Raw genomic sequence first — 17,668 nt, 5'->3', positions numbered from 1 at the left:
ACAAACTCTGTTCAAATGGTTCGTTCATGATATTTACTTAAATGTCTCCATTTTCATTTTGTTAGTATTCTTTTGTTATCTCTCGTTTGGGTTCCTGATTATTTTACAGGGTGCAAGCTTGATTTTAGGGGTGGGTAGTTTAGTGGGGATAGAAATAGAATTAAGATAAAATGCATTGTAGGTGTTTGATAAAATGCAATAGAACTATATGTCATGGACTTAATTTTGAATGTGTTTCTCTCTGGCAGAAATATTCGCTGCTATTGGTCCAAACTCAGTGTTCCGAGTTGGATAGGCCCCTCGCTGAGCTTAGGTGAGAGTATCATTCATGCTTCAGCTATTTCTTCATTGCACTTTGGCTATGTATTCATCTTAATTCAATCAACATCACCTGAAGTTTCTGAATTTTTATTGTCTGCAAATCCTGCTACAGTGATAACTTCAGGTTCTTCTCCTGTAAGCATAGCAAGTCCTCAGTTTACACCAACAAGGATGCTAAACACCAAACTCCCAAAGGCAGACATCATGTATGCATATGGACTCAGATTTGAATTGTAAGAAATGTCAAGTATGCATTTGATCTTGATAATGTTGTTTTTGTCCTGAACTCTAAGTTTTGATGCTTTTGTAGTGATTTGAAGTCACTCCAATCACGAATTATGCATATGTTGTTTTTGGCCTGTTATACTTTTTCATGTTTAACATTTTATGAACTCAAGTTTCATATGATATAATGAATGATGCTATATTCTTTTTTAATTAAGCACTGCTTGCTTGCGTATAGTATACCTTCAACTTATTTGATTTATCTATTTATAACTAACAGTAAATTTCAAGGAGACTTATTCTATCTTTAATTTTCTACCTTCTAGCAAATGAGTCTGACTCTTTACAAATGATTTGTGTTGTGTTGTGCTTGCTGTAACAAAAGTAGGGATGTTAAGTGCTTGTGTTGTGCTTGGCTGCTTGCTGTAGCAATATTGAAACTTTTCAATTTCATTGTCCCTCAAATGTGGAAGCTAGAATTTTGGGTTGTACCACTTATTCAATGGTCTATATATCAATATTTTTTTTTGCAGTCTCTTTTATACTCAGTGTTTCTGTCAAAAAAAATGTACTCTAAAGTGTTCATGCTAGCTTTGATATGTTGGAATATTTTATAATATTCCAATAATATCATGTGGGCAAATATCTTTATATATAATTATATTAGCTATTTATCAATTAGGAGCCTTAATTGATTAAGTGATCAAATAAAGTTAAAAGGCTAATTAGATTTCTATTTAGAATTAATTAAGTATTTAATTAATTGGATATGGACTCAATATGAGTGGATGTCAGAATGGCCCATTTCGGAATAATGGGAACCCTAATTGGCCATCACACTATATATAGGCTATGGTCCCCAATATACCGTACATGAGCAAATAATCTCTTCTCCCCATCTGAAGAGAACTCAAGGCATTAGGGTACCGGTTGAGGAAGAACCATACAAGCCAACGGATGCTCGTCGTCCGTCTCTCTCTTTGTGTTTCAGGATTACAACGGTTAGTTCATCTAATGGATTCGTCATCCAGGTATTCCTATTACTATGATCTTTGATAAATCAACATGTCGTAGATCCTGTTTTATATACATGCTTGTGTTTATTTGGCTTCCGCACTAAAGTAAGATTATAGATTTAATCTTTATTATTAAGAGCATGTATATGATTAAATTATTAAGTTAATTCCAACAAGTGGTATCAGAGCGGGTCTTCATGTTTGATTTTTTGGGATTATGTATAATTTATGCTTGCGGTAATTGCTTGGGTTAATAAATCTCCTCGTGAACTCTAACTTTCGGGTAATCGATATGGCTGTGTATGCATTCTTTCTATTTTGTAAAGTCCAGTCGTCAATCTTTAGCACAATTATTTGTTGCATACATGATATTGTTCATGTGTATTTTTTGTTCTGTACAAATACTCCAATTTTTTGGGGGTCTTGTGTTTCAATTAAATTTACTTATTTTCATTTAGTTAAAGAAATAAGTATCGACTGTAGGCAATTTAAAGGCAATTCGAATCATGGAAAATTAGGAGATAACAAGAAAGTATTTTTGGTTATGATCATGAACGTGAAGTAGTTCAGTTTGATGATAATTAAGCTTTTCTACATCAAGCATAAAGTTTTGCTTTAATTTTGAAGATTAATTTATTTGTAATCACATCTTCTTTTGTGATTACAGCTTTTTGGATTAATACATAATTTCATATGTATATAGCTATTTATTTTTTGAATTGACATCCAGGAAGTAACATAAGGTTTGATTGGTTTCACTCAATTGGTTAGACTTCCTGAAATTTGTTTTATAAAATATTAGTACCAATTAAGGACTTATTTTAATTTTGGATTAGGCGTTTATTTGTTACTGGCCGTGTATTAAACATTTGCATAGATGAGAGTATGACTTAAGTTTTCATTCATGCTCATAAGGATCACTATGTTAACGATCGCCAATACTGTATTTTTGTTTATGTTATATTTATTGGCTAAGCATAAGGATTTACATGTGATTTTGGTGAATTTTTAATCAAATCAAATACTTCAGTTATTATAGCAAATAAGGTTTTTTGTTTATTTGATTTGTTTGATTCAAAATTATAAATTGATTCCCATTAGTTTTGTTCTTAAAGTTTATTTTTGAGAAATAAGGCAGATTTGGTAAATATATATATTTCTTCGTAGAAGATCAATTGCCCTTAAATAGCAATTATAAGGATTCTCAAAATAATTTTGATCAAATTTGTTATGTACAGAAATTAAAGCTTTGATTCTTTAAAATTTTGGGAAAATATAGATTCTATAATTATTTGTTTATTTATAGAATATAAAGTTTTGGTTTCCTTCTGTTTTGGAAAACACAAGTATAGAATTTTCATTCATTTATTTAAAGAATCATTTAGTATATGTGAATCAATTGTATCACGAATATTTTTTGTATATATAAGGATTTAATTTTAATTGAAATTAAATATTTGGTTTATAGCATGATTGTGATATTTAAGTTTATTATTATTAAGCTTCTACAATAATTTTTCTTTTATCATGCTATTCGGATATATTTCATGCTAATTTAATTTGCTTGTGAGTCTGTTCTCACATTAAGGGATGTCAATTAATCTTATGATTATCAGGTGGCATCATAAAGAAATATGGTCTACATTTTGTGGGTAGTACCTTGTAAATTTAAGACTCTTCCCATTTGATTTAATAAATTGTCAGGTGATTTTGACTGTCTTGGTTGAAACAACAAGTTGCAAAAGTAACCTCTGTTGCGTAGATTTGATTCAGTTAGAATCACATAAGGATGTATAAAATTATTCATGCAAACTATTTTGGTCTACCAAAAGGTAGACACAGTTCGGGCGAATAATTACATACATATATATTCAATTTATTAAATTGTCTAGTAATTTTGATTGAGTTTGTCGAAGCAAAAAGTTGCCTAAAGCAACCTCCGGTGCGTAGACTAGATTCAATTGAAATTATAAAAGGTGTAGTATGAGATTATTCATGCGAGCTGTTACAGTCGGCCAAAAGGAAGACGTGCAGTTTGGCCGAATAATATACATACCTGTGATGGTAAATGTGTGGTAATTATTAAGTTTATCCATGTGGGTAATGGTTGGTGTCAAAGGCGCACATTATCTGACAGGACTTATTACCAACATTTGATCATTACGTTGAGAGTACCGCTTGCAGTTAATTCTTACAATCAAAGATTGGGGATTGATGGTGCGTTTGGTATCTTGTTTGTCTTATAATTTACAAATAAAGTTGAGCATGTCTCTATCATAATTTATTGATGTGCCTAATAAAGACGTGTTAGTGTAAATCCATATAAGTATTTAGTGGATTGCATTCACACTTATAACGGTAAACATGTGACGATTATAAGGATTTATTATTTTTTAATATTGATCGTCAATGTTTGATCATTGTCATGAAATACCACTAGCAATTGATGTTATTTTTAAGGGCTTGACATCAATGGTGCATTAGGTATTTTGGTGAGTAATTTTTTAGTTCTCTATAAACTAATATAGTTTATGTATCTGCAAAATTATTTTAGAATTTTAAATTCTTAAAATTCTAGCGCTTAGAAATAAAGGAAGAACATTGTGTTCTTGGATCTAAATTTATGTCAAGATGGAAAAACTCAAATTCTCTCACTATTCGGTAACTTTAAAGTGAGACTCAAGTATAAAAGGCAAGTATACTCCGAATGACATAGGTCATGATCATAAAGTTTTGAATTCCAGAAATATTTGAGGTGTTATTTGAGATGACATAATTTTTGTCATGTTTTTCTTTGCTTAAATTAAAGTGCTTCTAAAGCAATAAGGTGAAAGGTAATCTCTCATTGGAGAGATACTATTTCATTCAGATTATTAAGCAGACAAAATATTAGGAGCACATTATGTAAATTAATCTTGCTAAAGCGTTGTGGTTTCGACAATCAGGTAACTTGGTCGAAAATTTAGCATTTAGTGTTTTATTTGCACAATTAGTCTTATAACTATTAAAGTTAGAGATGATTCTTTAATAGAATTATTTCATAAAGTGTGCAATAAAGAAACAGTTGAAGCAAGAGAAAATAAAATAGTGCTCATTATGTAAATACCTCAAAGGATAAGGGCAAATGAAGAATAATAAGAAAATATGATCTAAACTGACAAATTTTCAATGATGTTGAAAGACACATCAATCTAGTGGGGAAATAAGTCGGTGAAGATTGATGGTTTTTCAACTATTTGTTAGATTGTTACTTACTTATCTTTGTATTCAAAAGACAATTTGGTGAATCATCATATGAATTAAGTTTTGCTTTAATGTTATAAATTATTTATTATTATTTTAAACTAGAGATTCAATTTGTCTTTTAAATACAAATATTATTATAATCAATTCAGTTTTGACTTATGACAATCTAGAATTGTTGAAAATTTTGAGAAAATATAAACTTTGGTCCCATGTTAATGAACATTATGAGACGGAAATTGCAAAGTCTCTTGAAGATATTGAGTTTGGGGGAGAGATATGGTAAAAGAACAAAATTGAGTGAGGAAGAATTGGTTCTAAATCAATTCATATAGTTACTATTTATATAGTAAATTTGGATCCTCATAAGGACATTAATGTTCTTTCTCTCAATTAAGTTAAGAGATTAATTCATGAAGATCAAACTCAATACCTTCAAGAATTAAAGTATGAAGTGTCATAAAGTATTGACTGAAAAGAGAATTCATGTTCGTTTTGTTTTGAAAACTCTATTAGGACAGTCACGACACTTGTTACTTATTATAGTTTTTGGAACTAAATAAGATGGATATCAAGATAGTGTTCCTTGATGGCAACATAAAGAAACACAATAAAGTGCAATCAGATGAAACTTTATGTCAATAGACACGAAGTAGATAATGTGCAAACAAAAGAAATCCATTTATTTGTTAAGAAAATTGTCTCTTATTGATACCACAAAAGTCTCATAAAGTGATTGTCTCATTTAGTTTTGAGATGAATATTTTGGAGAGATGTGGGTTATACAGGTTCAGTGGGAGTATGCTTATATTTCTTACAGTTTAATGAGTCGATTTTATTTTACTTAGTCAACAGTGATATACGATTATTGTGCGGAACCAAGAAATCACTAACAAAAGTTTAGTGACAAAAGATGTTGGGCACATCTCTTTTGTATTAGGCATTTTGATACTTAGAAATTATTCTCAATGTATCATTTGGGTATAACAAAAGAGTCGTATCAATAAAGTTGAAAGTAAATTCGAGATGAAAGTCAATAAACTAAGGAATTGCCTTAATCATAAAGGGAGACTGTATAGTCTCAATCATTGTCCAAAAGAAAATCTGGAAATTTAGAAAATAAAGTATTTTCCCATATGCTTTAGCATTGAGAAACTTATGTATGATCTGACTTATACGCATCCGGAAATAGTGTATACGATAAGATCATTTGGCAGGTACTTGAGCAATTCAAAATTTGAATTGTTAAAATGAGGCAACCATAAAGATTCTTATAGAGAACAATAATTAGTGCTCACATATCGGAGATCTAACAATTTGGAGATCATCAGGATGTTTGACTCTGATCCTTTTGGATGTCTATATATAATGGACATTTTAACTCAAGAACTGACTGTAAGTATTTATGTCACTTGGTTGCATAAAGTAAAAGTTTTTGAAAGACAACTCAAGTTATATTGTGACATAAGCCAGTCGGATAATGTTTCAACAACTATTTTATAAAGTTTGTCGACTTATTAGTTGTTGTTGAATGATAGAACATATAGAGATAAAGTTTATGCTAGCTAACTCACTAATCAAAGACGTGACACCTAAGGTCTTTCATATTATTTTTGTCAATAAGGATGTCTTGGATTAGTGGGAGTCTCTAATTTGTTATGTTCTAACTTTGATTTTGATACTGATACAGATTTTGTTAAGGTTTTCTGCAGAAATAAAGTTTGAGGTTATTATTATTATAACCGGTTCTGTATCTTTTGTGCAAATATTGAATTTGCAAACTTCAGTTTGATCTCACTAAAGTTTTCAGTTGGACCAGTTGGAAATAGGCATGATTTAGAGATCACATTGCATGAAATTTCCATGCCACTCATCCATATCAGATCTATGTCGTCAAGTACATTGATGTGGTGGTCGTCGGGGTTCCGTCACGTTATACGTCAGTGACGACAGCCGCGGTGGTCCCATTATTAGTGTATGAGATGGACCAGATTGTAAGGTTGAAATCTAAAGATAAATAGCATTCGGATGCGCGCCTAAGGAACAATGATATAATTATAACGATATGTAGCCCAAGTGGGAGATTGTTGGAATATTTTATAATATTCCAATAATATTATGTGGGCAAATATCTTTATATATAATTATATTAGCTATTTATCAATTAGGAGCCTTAATTGATTAAGTGATCAAATAAAGTTAAAAGGCTAATTAGATTTCTATTTAGAATTAATTAAGTATTTAATTAATTGGATATGGACTCAATATGAGTGGATGTCAGAATGGCCCATTTCGGAATAATGGGAACCCTAATTGGCCATCACACTATATATAGGCTATGGTCCCCAATATACCGTACATGAGCAAATAATCTCTTCTCCCCATCTGAAGAGAACTCAAGGCATTAGGGTACCGGTTGAGGAAGAACCATACAAGCCAACGGATGCTCGTCGTCCGTCTCTCTCTTTGTGTTTCAGGATTACAACGGTTAGTTCATCTAATGGATTCGTCATCCAGGTATTCCTATTACTATGATCTTTGATAAATCAACATGTCGTAGATCCTGTTTTATATACATGCTTGTGTTTATTTGGCTTCCGCACTAAAGTAAGATTATAGATTTAATCTTTATTATTAAGAGCATGTATATGATTAAATTATTAAGTTAATTCCAACATGATATTGATAGAATGTACTCCAGTGTTCATGCTAGCTTCAGTGTTTCTTGATTTTAAGCTGTTAGAATTGATTTATTTCAGTGTTTCTTGTTGTCTCAATTTGTATCTCCATTTTTTGTGTTGTGTGGTTTCTATGCATGACTTCAAGTTGTTAGAATTGATTGAATTCGGTGTTTCTCAATTTTAAGCTTTTATAATTGATAGATTTCCGTGTTTCTCGATTTTGGAGCATTTGTTTGGCAAAAATGGAAATTGTTGCTCACAACATGATTATTTTTTTCAATTCTTAAGACAACTACATGATGAGGTATGTGGGCCTCTCAACCTCATCTTATTGTCAACACACAGCCTCATTTGGTTGTTTTAACTTGATTTTTTTTTTTGTTGCATAATTCATTCATCCATTGCCGGCAATCGAACCTGAGTCGGGTAGGTCTTGATTTAATACAATCACCAAACCAATCAGGTTACTTTTTGTTGATTCATTGCCTTTATCCTTTCCTTTTGCATTAAGACACTGAACTTTCAAATTTCAATCAAGATAAATGAATTACCTAGCTAGCTACATTGTTCGAAAACTGAAGTCATGTTGCTGCAAAATGGTTAAATTAGAGTGAGATGCAATTTCTTATTTGGGGTATTAGCCAAGTTATAGAAGATGCAAAATATGAATCTTAAACACGAGATGGAAGGATTTTTATCTGGAAAAAGTCCTGATCCCATTCGAGGAAATATTCTTTCATAGATCCTTAAACAAAAAACTTATTTTTGGCAATGGGTGAAATATTCTTTTATTTATTTAATTTATTGTGGTACTTTAACAATATATAATTTGTTTATTACAATTAATTGCCACAATAACCACCAGGTCCTCCAAATTCAAGAGCATTCCCAGCTTCCTTTCCATCATATTCATAGTAGTCAATTGCATAACATTTAGCAGGGGCATTAAGGAACTTTCGTGTCTTATATTCCGCAGGTTCAGCCTTTCTTCTATTTGTATCTTGATATGAAATATGCCTAAAATAACAAGAATGAATGTAAGTTTTATCTGGAAAAAGTCCTGATCCCATTGGAGGACTAGTTCCCGTAGGAGTTGCTGCTAATCCACCCCATCCCACTGTATAAGCTGTCACCAAGTTAGAGAATAAATGTGCTGGAAAATATCCAATTGGTGTTTCTTGAACGAGCAACCACCAATTTTTGCTTTTTTCATCCTGCGTACATATCCATAACATTTAATAAATATATTAGGCTTTAATGCACTTTTGATCCCCTATTTTGAAAAATATGAACATTTGATCCCCTATTTTAAAAGCCAACTTTTTTATCCTCCTATTTTGAAAAATCTGAACTTTTGATCCCCCAGTTTTAAAAGTCAACTTTTTGATCCCCTATTTTGAAAAACCTAAACTTTTCATCCCCTATTTTAGATTTTTCTGAATTTTAGTCGCCCAACTCAATGTGGTCAACGTTTTGCTGATGTATCAAGCTCATTACATTATTATATAACTAAAAATTAGTAATTTACTCAAAGAAGTCAGAAAAGCAAACGTTGGTTCCCAAATCATGGAACCCTAAGAAATCAGAAAAACAAATCATCATGCTCGTGTTAACATCCTTCGTCTTTGTTCGCTCACTCTCAATTGTTCATTGACTTTGTTCCCAATCGTTAATTTTTTTAATTATTTAATTAATTTATTGTTTAATACTTTTAAAATATTTGATGTAAAAAAATTAAAGACATGGAACCGTTTTGTCAATATGGACACTGTCACATCATTAACGAGCTTGACACATCAGCAAAATTTTGACTAAATTGTGTTCGGGGACTAAAATTCAAAAATATCTAAAATAGGGGATCAAAAGTTCAAAATTTTCAAAATAGAAAAGGTAAGTTTTAAAATAGGGGGATCAACAGTTCAGTTTTTCAAAATAGGGGATCAAAAAGTTGGCTTTTAAATTAGGGGGATCAAAAGTTCATATTTTTCAAAATAGGGGGATCAAAATGCATTAAAGCCAATATATTATTGACATGCTTTTTTTTTTGTTTACAATGAACTGAGGATCGAACTCAGGACCTATATTATTGACATGCTTAATATTGACATGAACAACATTAATTTGTCATTATATCCACTTAATTAAAATTTATAGTTTATAAATTGAAAGAAACTTTTTTTTTTTGACAAAAGAAAGAATTTTAATCTTATATAAGCTATACAAGCATGTCTTTGAGTTTTATAACTATATATGAACACTACAACATTTGTTGCTTCTGGCAACACTGTTTGTTGCAACCCATGTAAACTGTACTCTAAAAATGGTATAGGCAACAATTTATGACTATTACCATATAAGTTTTCGCAACATGAGAGAATTGTTCCCTAAAATCTTACTGGAAACGGTTTTCAAGCGTCGCTTTGACATTGTTTTGGCAATAGGTGATAACTGTTCCCTTAACCATCTCTAGGAACAGTTTTGAACAGTTACACTACTTTTAATAAAAGGCTACATTTATCAATTGTTACAATTAAAATTCAACACATGAATTGTTTTGCGGTGGCTTCCCTCTTTCACTTTTTTGACTCAATTGGTTTCCCTCTCAAGTTTTTAGTTTTTATTTTTTGATGACGTTAATATAATAATATTATTAATAATTGTACCAAAAAATAATAATATTACCTGCTAAAAAAAAGTATAATAATAATAATAATGTATCTTCTATTACTAATCTATTACTATAATATATTAAAATTCATTACCACCAAATTTCCTAATTTATCCATATTAGTTTTAACCACGTTGCAAGTTTTATATCCTTTATTGTAATTTTACTAAAATAAATATTAAAAAATATAGAAACATTCACTAAAATAAATATTAAAAAAAATATAGAAAGATGATAGCCTTACAAATAGAAACAAAATAGATTATAGATATTAACAAAACATAACAATCTATACATAAAAATAGGAAGGAAAAAAAAAATAATTAATAATAATATCATAAAGTTAATTAGTATCAAACTTATTAAATTATTCTAAATATTCCTATAATATATTATTTTTTATTAAAAATATACACGGGACCATTATTTGTCACTAAAACATTAAAAATTGAATAAATAAGTTTACAAGAAATAATTAATACAATAATTCCACTTATATTTTAACAATATTATATAACAAATTTTAAATATTTAATTTAAAATAAATTTTCTACATTAATATAATGATAAACTCAAATATCTAATAAAAATCAGTAGACCCGTGCGAATGCACGAGTCTTTAAACTAGTTTATTATAACAATCAAAGCAAAATTGCAATTTTTATTTTTATTGTATATTTAATATATTTGTTCTTCATTATAAAAATAACCTTGATTAAGATGTGAATATAAAACAAAAAATTAAACTCGGATTCTCTTGATTAGTTTATCCTAAGGGAGCTTGTTAACACCACTTGAACTTAATGTATTGGTTAAATCATCGGAGAGAACCAAAACATACCATTTTATTTTTAATAATAATATTAATTAAAATAAAATTGATTTATGAATTATTTTTTATATCTCTCGGTTCAAAAACAAAAACGAGAAAACCTTTTTTTGCCAATTGGAAAACCCTAACCCCTTTTCAGATTGACATTGAGAGAAGCTTCGAGATGAAACCACGAGAGGCGGCGCGGTGAGAACCCTTCATCGGGACTGAAATCTTTGTCGAGACAGAGAACGACAGCGAGTTCTGATTTCGCGAACGCTTCCGATTCCCCTGCCATCGTGAACCCTTCTGAGCACCGTCGAGATTGTAGTGCCGTCAAGAACTTCCCACTGCAGCTTCCAATTTGCGACATCCTTACCGTTCGACTCATGTTGCCTTCGAAGATTTGAGACCACACATGCAACAACTCAGTTTCGCACTTGACCCTTCTATATTCAAAGGTTAGTTCAGTTTCCCTTTACCCACTCTGATTTTTTTGATGTTTTGTTTCTGGTTATAGAAATAATTGACATATCAAAATTTATGTAGTATGTGTCTTATTCTTGTTGAAGGTTTATTATTATGTTAGTAAGAACAAGGTTTTATGATTTGTTTTGTAGGTAAAAAGAAAATGGTATCATGATTTGTGTGTAGGCGATGGCCTTTATATTGGTAGAGAGTTGATGTTGCTCATGTTGAAACAACATAGACACCCTTTCATATGCGTGTTAAAATGGATAGTGATAAATGATATGCAAATTGGATTTTTTGAAAACTTAGCACACTTTATTGGACCTCATCCTCTGATAGATAGTTGATGTTCATATATGCCTCTAGTTTGGTGTGGTATAAAATAATTCTATGATGAACTTCTGTACTGAATGGTTATATTTTTATTTTTTATTGAAAATAAACATGCCAAAGATGAGTTAACTAACTCTTTATCTAGGTAGAGTAGTTAATTTCTGGAGTCTTTACTTTAAGGACATTCTTATGCATTAATTTTAATAATTTAGTTCTGATATAGGTATTCAGTTTTTAATATTTTAATTTATGAATTAGTTCTTGTTGGGGCTGTGATATCTTTTACATAGTATTGATCCTTTTGCTTTTAACTTATTTAGCTTTTAATTCCTGTAATTTAAGAGACGATGATTGTGGAAAGAGAGCATTCTTCAAGTAGTGGTTCTTCTGGAAATTGGCTTTCCCAAAACAAGGAACATGAGAAGACTAGTGTTGTAGCAAGACATGTGTGACTCGTGTGAGTACAAATTTCATTTGCAATACTCATATCAATAGTGTGAGGTATGCCTTAACAATTCTATTTCATTTTGTCTTGGACTTTAAAATGCATATTTGAAAAGCTTTGAATAAAGAATTTTATGGCTTACATTGTAAGATATATGTAAGACATATGTGCATACTCTTATTATCATATATTTAGATTTCAATGATAACGAATAATACTATCCCGTTTATGTTTTTTTTTTCGGTCAGAGGTTGATTTAATTGCTAACATTTGATTTTGAAATGATTTTCAGAGAGCAACATAAATTTTGGTAGAACTAGGAGAATAGGTAAGAGTTGCTTCTCTACTTGATGAGGAGATGGAGCTACATAAATATCAGTAGAACTAGAAGAATATACAAAAGCTAATTCTACTCGATGATGAGGGAAGACCACCAACCCCTTTGTGACACTTCGATTTTTTCATAAAAATTTAGTCGAAAGTTTCTTCTGGTGTGGTGCTGATTTTGCTGTCATGATGCCGTGGTAACAGTTCTAATGTTGTGAAGTTGATATTCTCGAATATTGACTCATGGAAGTTTGTGGGAGCCTTAGTCTCTTTCTATGCCTTATGTATGGTTTTATAAATGGTTCTTAGGGCTAGGCAGCCATAATATCCTTCTAATGGTGTGTCCTAGTTAGGATATGGTTGCTTAATGTTTTGTCAGAATGTAACACATTTAGGATGTTAGTCTTTGATCATGTATTGCTTGGGTGAGACACTTATATCTTGTAAAGACTTTGTAAGATATTGTTTGAAATTTAATTGTGATTATGATTCTATTTGTAAAATAATGGATTAAACATTACTGAAGAAATGTTTAATTAGTATTAGAACTTTGCCATTTAATTTTACAGACAAAAAATATCTAAAATAAAAATGTTGTCTATATTATATTGATACCGTTAAAAACCGTTGCATTTAAGTTTTGGCTATACTCAAAAATTGTTCCCTTAGTTTAATGTTTAGGAAACGGGTCTAGACTGTTAACATCAATGGCAACATGTAGAAATTGTTGCCTTAGATTCGTTGTAAAACTGTTCCCTTTTCCCCGCAACTTAGGCGACAATTTTAAATAATGTGCCCAAAAAGCAAAAAAACTGTTACCTAAGACTATAGGTAATGCTCGCTTACAAAACAGGTGAAAACTGTCGCCTAAAGAGATAGGCAACATTTTTCATAGTTTAGGCTACAATTTTTAACTGTTGTTGAAAAGCAAAAATGTTGTAGTGGAATATGATATTATTATAACTTCAAAATTAAAGGGAAAAAAAATCATACAACATAAATATTTTTAAATTTGAAGTAAAGAGATGACCTGTAAAAGAGAAATGGGCATCTCAACTTTGGTTCTACTAGAGGTTGATGATGTATTTGATATGCTTGAACCAAGGTAATATGCACGGTTGGTCTGAACAAAACCTGGGCACAACATATTGTAGCATCCATTCTTGTAATTTTGTGACTGTAATATTTTTAACATTGTGTTATATTTCAAATATGAGATAAATGTTGCAGTATTCACAAGTTTATTTATTTTTTATCATCGGTTAAAATAAAATATAATTAAAGTTATTGATTCAATGTTGCAAAAAAAATTGTTTATAGTACAAGAATAACTTGTGCGCATTAGAAAAAGTCTTCCATTCAAACAAATAAAGATTCAAGATAGTAAACTTTTACGTACCGTCCATGTTGAGTAGAAATGAGTTGCACCATTTTTGTATAATTGCGGAGATACCTTCCATCACGTATGGGATAGATTAGAATTTATGATGTATTTTCCAATGTTTTGAAAACCGGACCGGACCGGCCGGTCCGACCGGTTCGACCACGAACCGGTGCCCTCGGCGGTCCGGTCGACTAGCAAGAACCGCTAGTCAGTGGAACCGGTCAAAAACCGGTGTGAACCGGTATGAACCGGTGTGAACCGGTGTGAACCGGTGAACCGGTGAACCGGAAAACCGGCCGGTTTTTCTCTCACTTAAAAAAAAAAAAAAAAAACTGATTTTTTAATTAAAAAAAACGATGGATTGAAATTGAAAGGTTAAAAAATCAAAAATCTTTCCTTTCCAACCATAGACTCAAACACGTGAAAAAATTATATGAACGGTTCAATATAAACGGTTCAATAACGGTTGAACCGATCCGACCGGTTGACCCTTGAACCAGTTGTCACAACGGTTCGACCTCCGGTCCGGTTCTTAAAACATTGGTATTTTCTATACCGTCAAATTTATTTAAATTATAAACCAAAATATACATAGATGAATTTATAGGATATAATAAAATTGGCATAACAATAGGATAAATTAAAACTCACATGCCATCCAACAGTAATTTTATTGTTACCATCTCCCTTTCCATTTTCAACATATATATGACTTCCACTTGTTTGGCCGTCGACAACTTTTGGATTATAAATACTAGTAGTTCCACTAACTCCATAGTAAGGACCATCCAGAGCTATTGCAAACAATTCAGCATACTACAAAAATTCAATAAATGTTCATATGAATTAAATATTGAATCGTCATAAGTTATTTATACAATAAACTAAAAAATTGTAAATTTTTGGTATATGACAAAACTTACATAAGTATGGATGTTATTTTGAGTTAAGAAATGGTCATTGAATATGGATTTTTCTCGATTAAGATCATCTTTGGTTATCCTTCGAATTGGCACGGTTTCTTTTGGACAATTAACTTTCTCAAGCACGTGAATGGGTTTGGTTGACGAAATATTTACACTTGTTTCACTATTCTGCTTTTCAAAACTTGGTTTTCTCTGCCATATATAAAAACGTAAAAGAAAATGAAATTGAAACATATGATATAAGTAATAAATTTTTTGAAGAATGACCACAGTAAAATTTCTTACCTGTAATTTATGTTTCGTTAGCAAAGGATGACTAAAAGCTGGTTGATTATTAATATCAACACAATCAACTATGTATCCTGAAATTGTCTAATAAAACCATCAAAATAAACAAAAATAAAATTATTAAATATGGAGATCAAATTAAACTACCAATAATCGATGTGTGTAGTGTAAGTAAATACTTGAATACTCTTGACAGGAGATTTGTTAATGAGATTTAGTTGTCTCTCCAACTCCAAATCATGCATGTCATCAAATGTGTTAGCAGTAGTACTACAAAAAACAATGTAATCATCATTTTCTCAATTCTCTTGTTTTGATCATGGATCGCATAGTTCGGTAAATCGCCTATTTATATATCAATGCTCGAGAACAAACAAAATAATAAAATATTTGTGGTCAACGCTATGACTTTTCTTTGATCAATTTATGTTATGATTTTAGGCTTTTATTTTCAAAATTCAATTAATTATATAATTTAATAAATAAATAATTAATAAGGTGGTGGAGAAATCGGTCAACGCGGCGGTCAACGCCGGATCACCGGCGGCCGGTACGGCAGAGCTCCGGCGACGTACGGCGGCGGACGGCGATTTTCCGGCAACTTCCGGAGACCGGCACGGTGGTTGACGGTGGTTGGCGGCGGTGCTCCGGCGGTCGGCCACCGTCATCCACCCTTTAATATTTAATTATTTTTTATTTAACAAAATTTATCTATTTTAAAAATAATTATAAAAAACAGATTTTTGATGGTTTTATTTTTAAAAAAAATCTATATTTTAATTATTTTGGGCTTAAAAAAATCTGTTTTGTTGGGCTTAGTTTGAAATATGTTTGGGCTTAGAAAAAAAACTTTTATGAATTGATTATAAACCAATAATTCATAAAATTAAAGAAAAATTATGTTTTTTTTTATAAACAATAATTATTAAATATGTTCTTTTAATCAATTAAACAAAAAAAAATTGGCTTAATTATTGTAAAAAAAAAGTTTAAATATATAGGAATTAAAAGTTATAATAATGCATTTTTAAAAAAAATAAAAAATAAAATAAAATTTAAGATGAATCGGTTATAAATAAGTAACCTATTTTTTATTATAAGCCGGTTATAAATTGGTTTCGAACCGATTATAAACCATATCCAAATTAGTTTTGCAAAATAACCAATTTTTCATTAAAATGGTTTTGGTTCTAAACCAAAACCATAAATATGGTTTGGTGTGGTGTGGTTTTTAAACCATGCACACCCCTAGCTGTAGCAATATTGCAACTTTTCCATTTCATTGTCCCTCAAGGTAGGAAGCTAGAATTTTGGGTTGTACTACTTATGCCATGAATACCTGCTATATATCAATCTTTTTTTTTTTTGCAGTGCTCTTTTATGTACCACTTATCGACAATATCTTCCGTTTTTTCCAAGCCGGATCCGAAGTATCGGCCTTATTGGGCCGAATGGCTTCCGCTGTGGGTTATCAACCTACCCTGGGTACTGAAATGGGTACTTTACAAGAAAGAATTACTTCTACCAAAGAAGGGTCTATAACTTCTATTCAAGAAGTTTGTGTACCTGCAAACGATTTGACCGATCCTGCTCCTGCCACGACATTTGCAAATTGGATGCAACTACTGTACTCTCAAGAGGATTAGCTGCCAAAGGTATTTATCCAGCAGTAGATCCTTTAGATTCCTCGATTTTAAGATGTTAGAATTGATTTATCTCAGTGTTTCTATATGCTCTTTAATTTTGTGGAACAAACTGAAGCACTGGATACTATGATAATGAAGGAAATGCCTAAACTCATGTTATTGTCAACACACAGCCTCATTTGGTTGCTTTAACTTGATTTTTGGTTGCTTTAAGTTGCATCATTGCCTTTATCCTTTCCTTCTGCATTAAGGCACTGAACTTTCAAATTTCAATCAAGATAAATGAATTACCTAGCTAGCTACATTGTTCGAAAACTGAAGTCATGTTGCTGCAAAATGGTTAAATTAGAGTGAGATGCAATTTCTTATTTGGGGTATTAACCAAGTTAAAGAAGATGCAAAATATGAATCTTAAGCACAAAATGGGGGATTTAATGATTGTATGTTGTATAAGGGGTCTATATAAGTTCTGTTTGTGTGCATAAGTTTGTATAAGTTGTGTTTGTGTGCTTAAGTCTGTATAAGGGGTTATTAAGGTGTTTATTATAATCTATATTAAGATGTCAATCTAATTGTATTTTATGACGGAAGGACACTAATTTCTAACTCCATTGTTTGGAAAGTGAACGGAACAGACTGAGTTATAATTTTTAATTCCACTTTACCCTTTATTTAAAAGACATCAATATGTTAAATTATATACTCCTGACTGCATAAATAATACAATCTTTTGAGAAAGTCAACACATGTTCTTTGTTCATCATCCAATCCTCAGCATTGTTGATATCCATGTCCAGTATGTCCATTGTCCAGTATAACAAATACATGGAAATGAAGCACAATTTATGCATCACGAGATGGAAACTGAAGAAATTCTAAGGTA

At 31.1% G+C, this 17,668-nt stretch overlaps 1 protein-coding gene and 1 long non-coding RNA gene across 3 annotated transcripts; one reads left to right on the top strand and one right to left on the bottom strand.

The window, feature by feature from the left end:
- Positions 1–11,078: 11,078 nt before the first annotated feature.
- LOC123908173 lies at positions 11,079–13,066 on the top strand. Of its 2 annotated transcripts, none has more exons than XR_006809566.1 (3): positions 11,079–11,426; positions 12,112–12,270; positions 12,507–13,066. It is a non-coding gene; the product is annotated as an uncharacterized LOC123908173 (long non-coding RNA). The 2 variants fall into 2 exon arrangements; XR_006809567.1 differs by having other exon boundaries at positions 12,090–12,270.
- A 481-nt stretch (positions 13,067–13,547) lies between these two features.
- LOC123904207 lies at positions 13,548–15,807 on the bottom strand. The gene is made up of 7 exons (XM_045953896.1): positions 15,659–15,807; positions 15,319–15,409; positions 15,137–15,223; positions 14,840–15,043; positions 14,577–14,741; positions 13,941–13,994; positions 13,548–13,718 (listed from the first exon to the last, which is right to left on the bottom strand). Exons 1-7 carry the CDS (start codon positions 15,805–15,807, stop codon positions 13,548–13,550), a joined length of 921 nt encoding a protein of 306 aa, XP_045809852.1.
- Positions 15,808–17,668: the final 1,861 nt, after the last annotated feature.

This window comes from Trifolium pratense, linkage group LG2, assembly GCF_020283565.1.
Source record: "Trifolium pratense cultivar HEN17-A07 linkage group LG2, ARS_RC_1.1, whole genome shotgun sequence".
Classification (NCBI taxonomy): Eukaryota; Viridiplantae; Streptophyta; class Magnoliopsida; order Fabales; family Fabaceae; genus Trifolium; species Trifolium pratense.
Note: the sequence above shows the minus strand (reverse complement) of the source record. Positions and strands in the feature narration are given on the sequence as shown.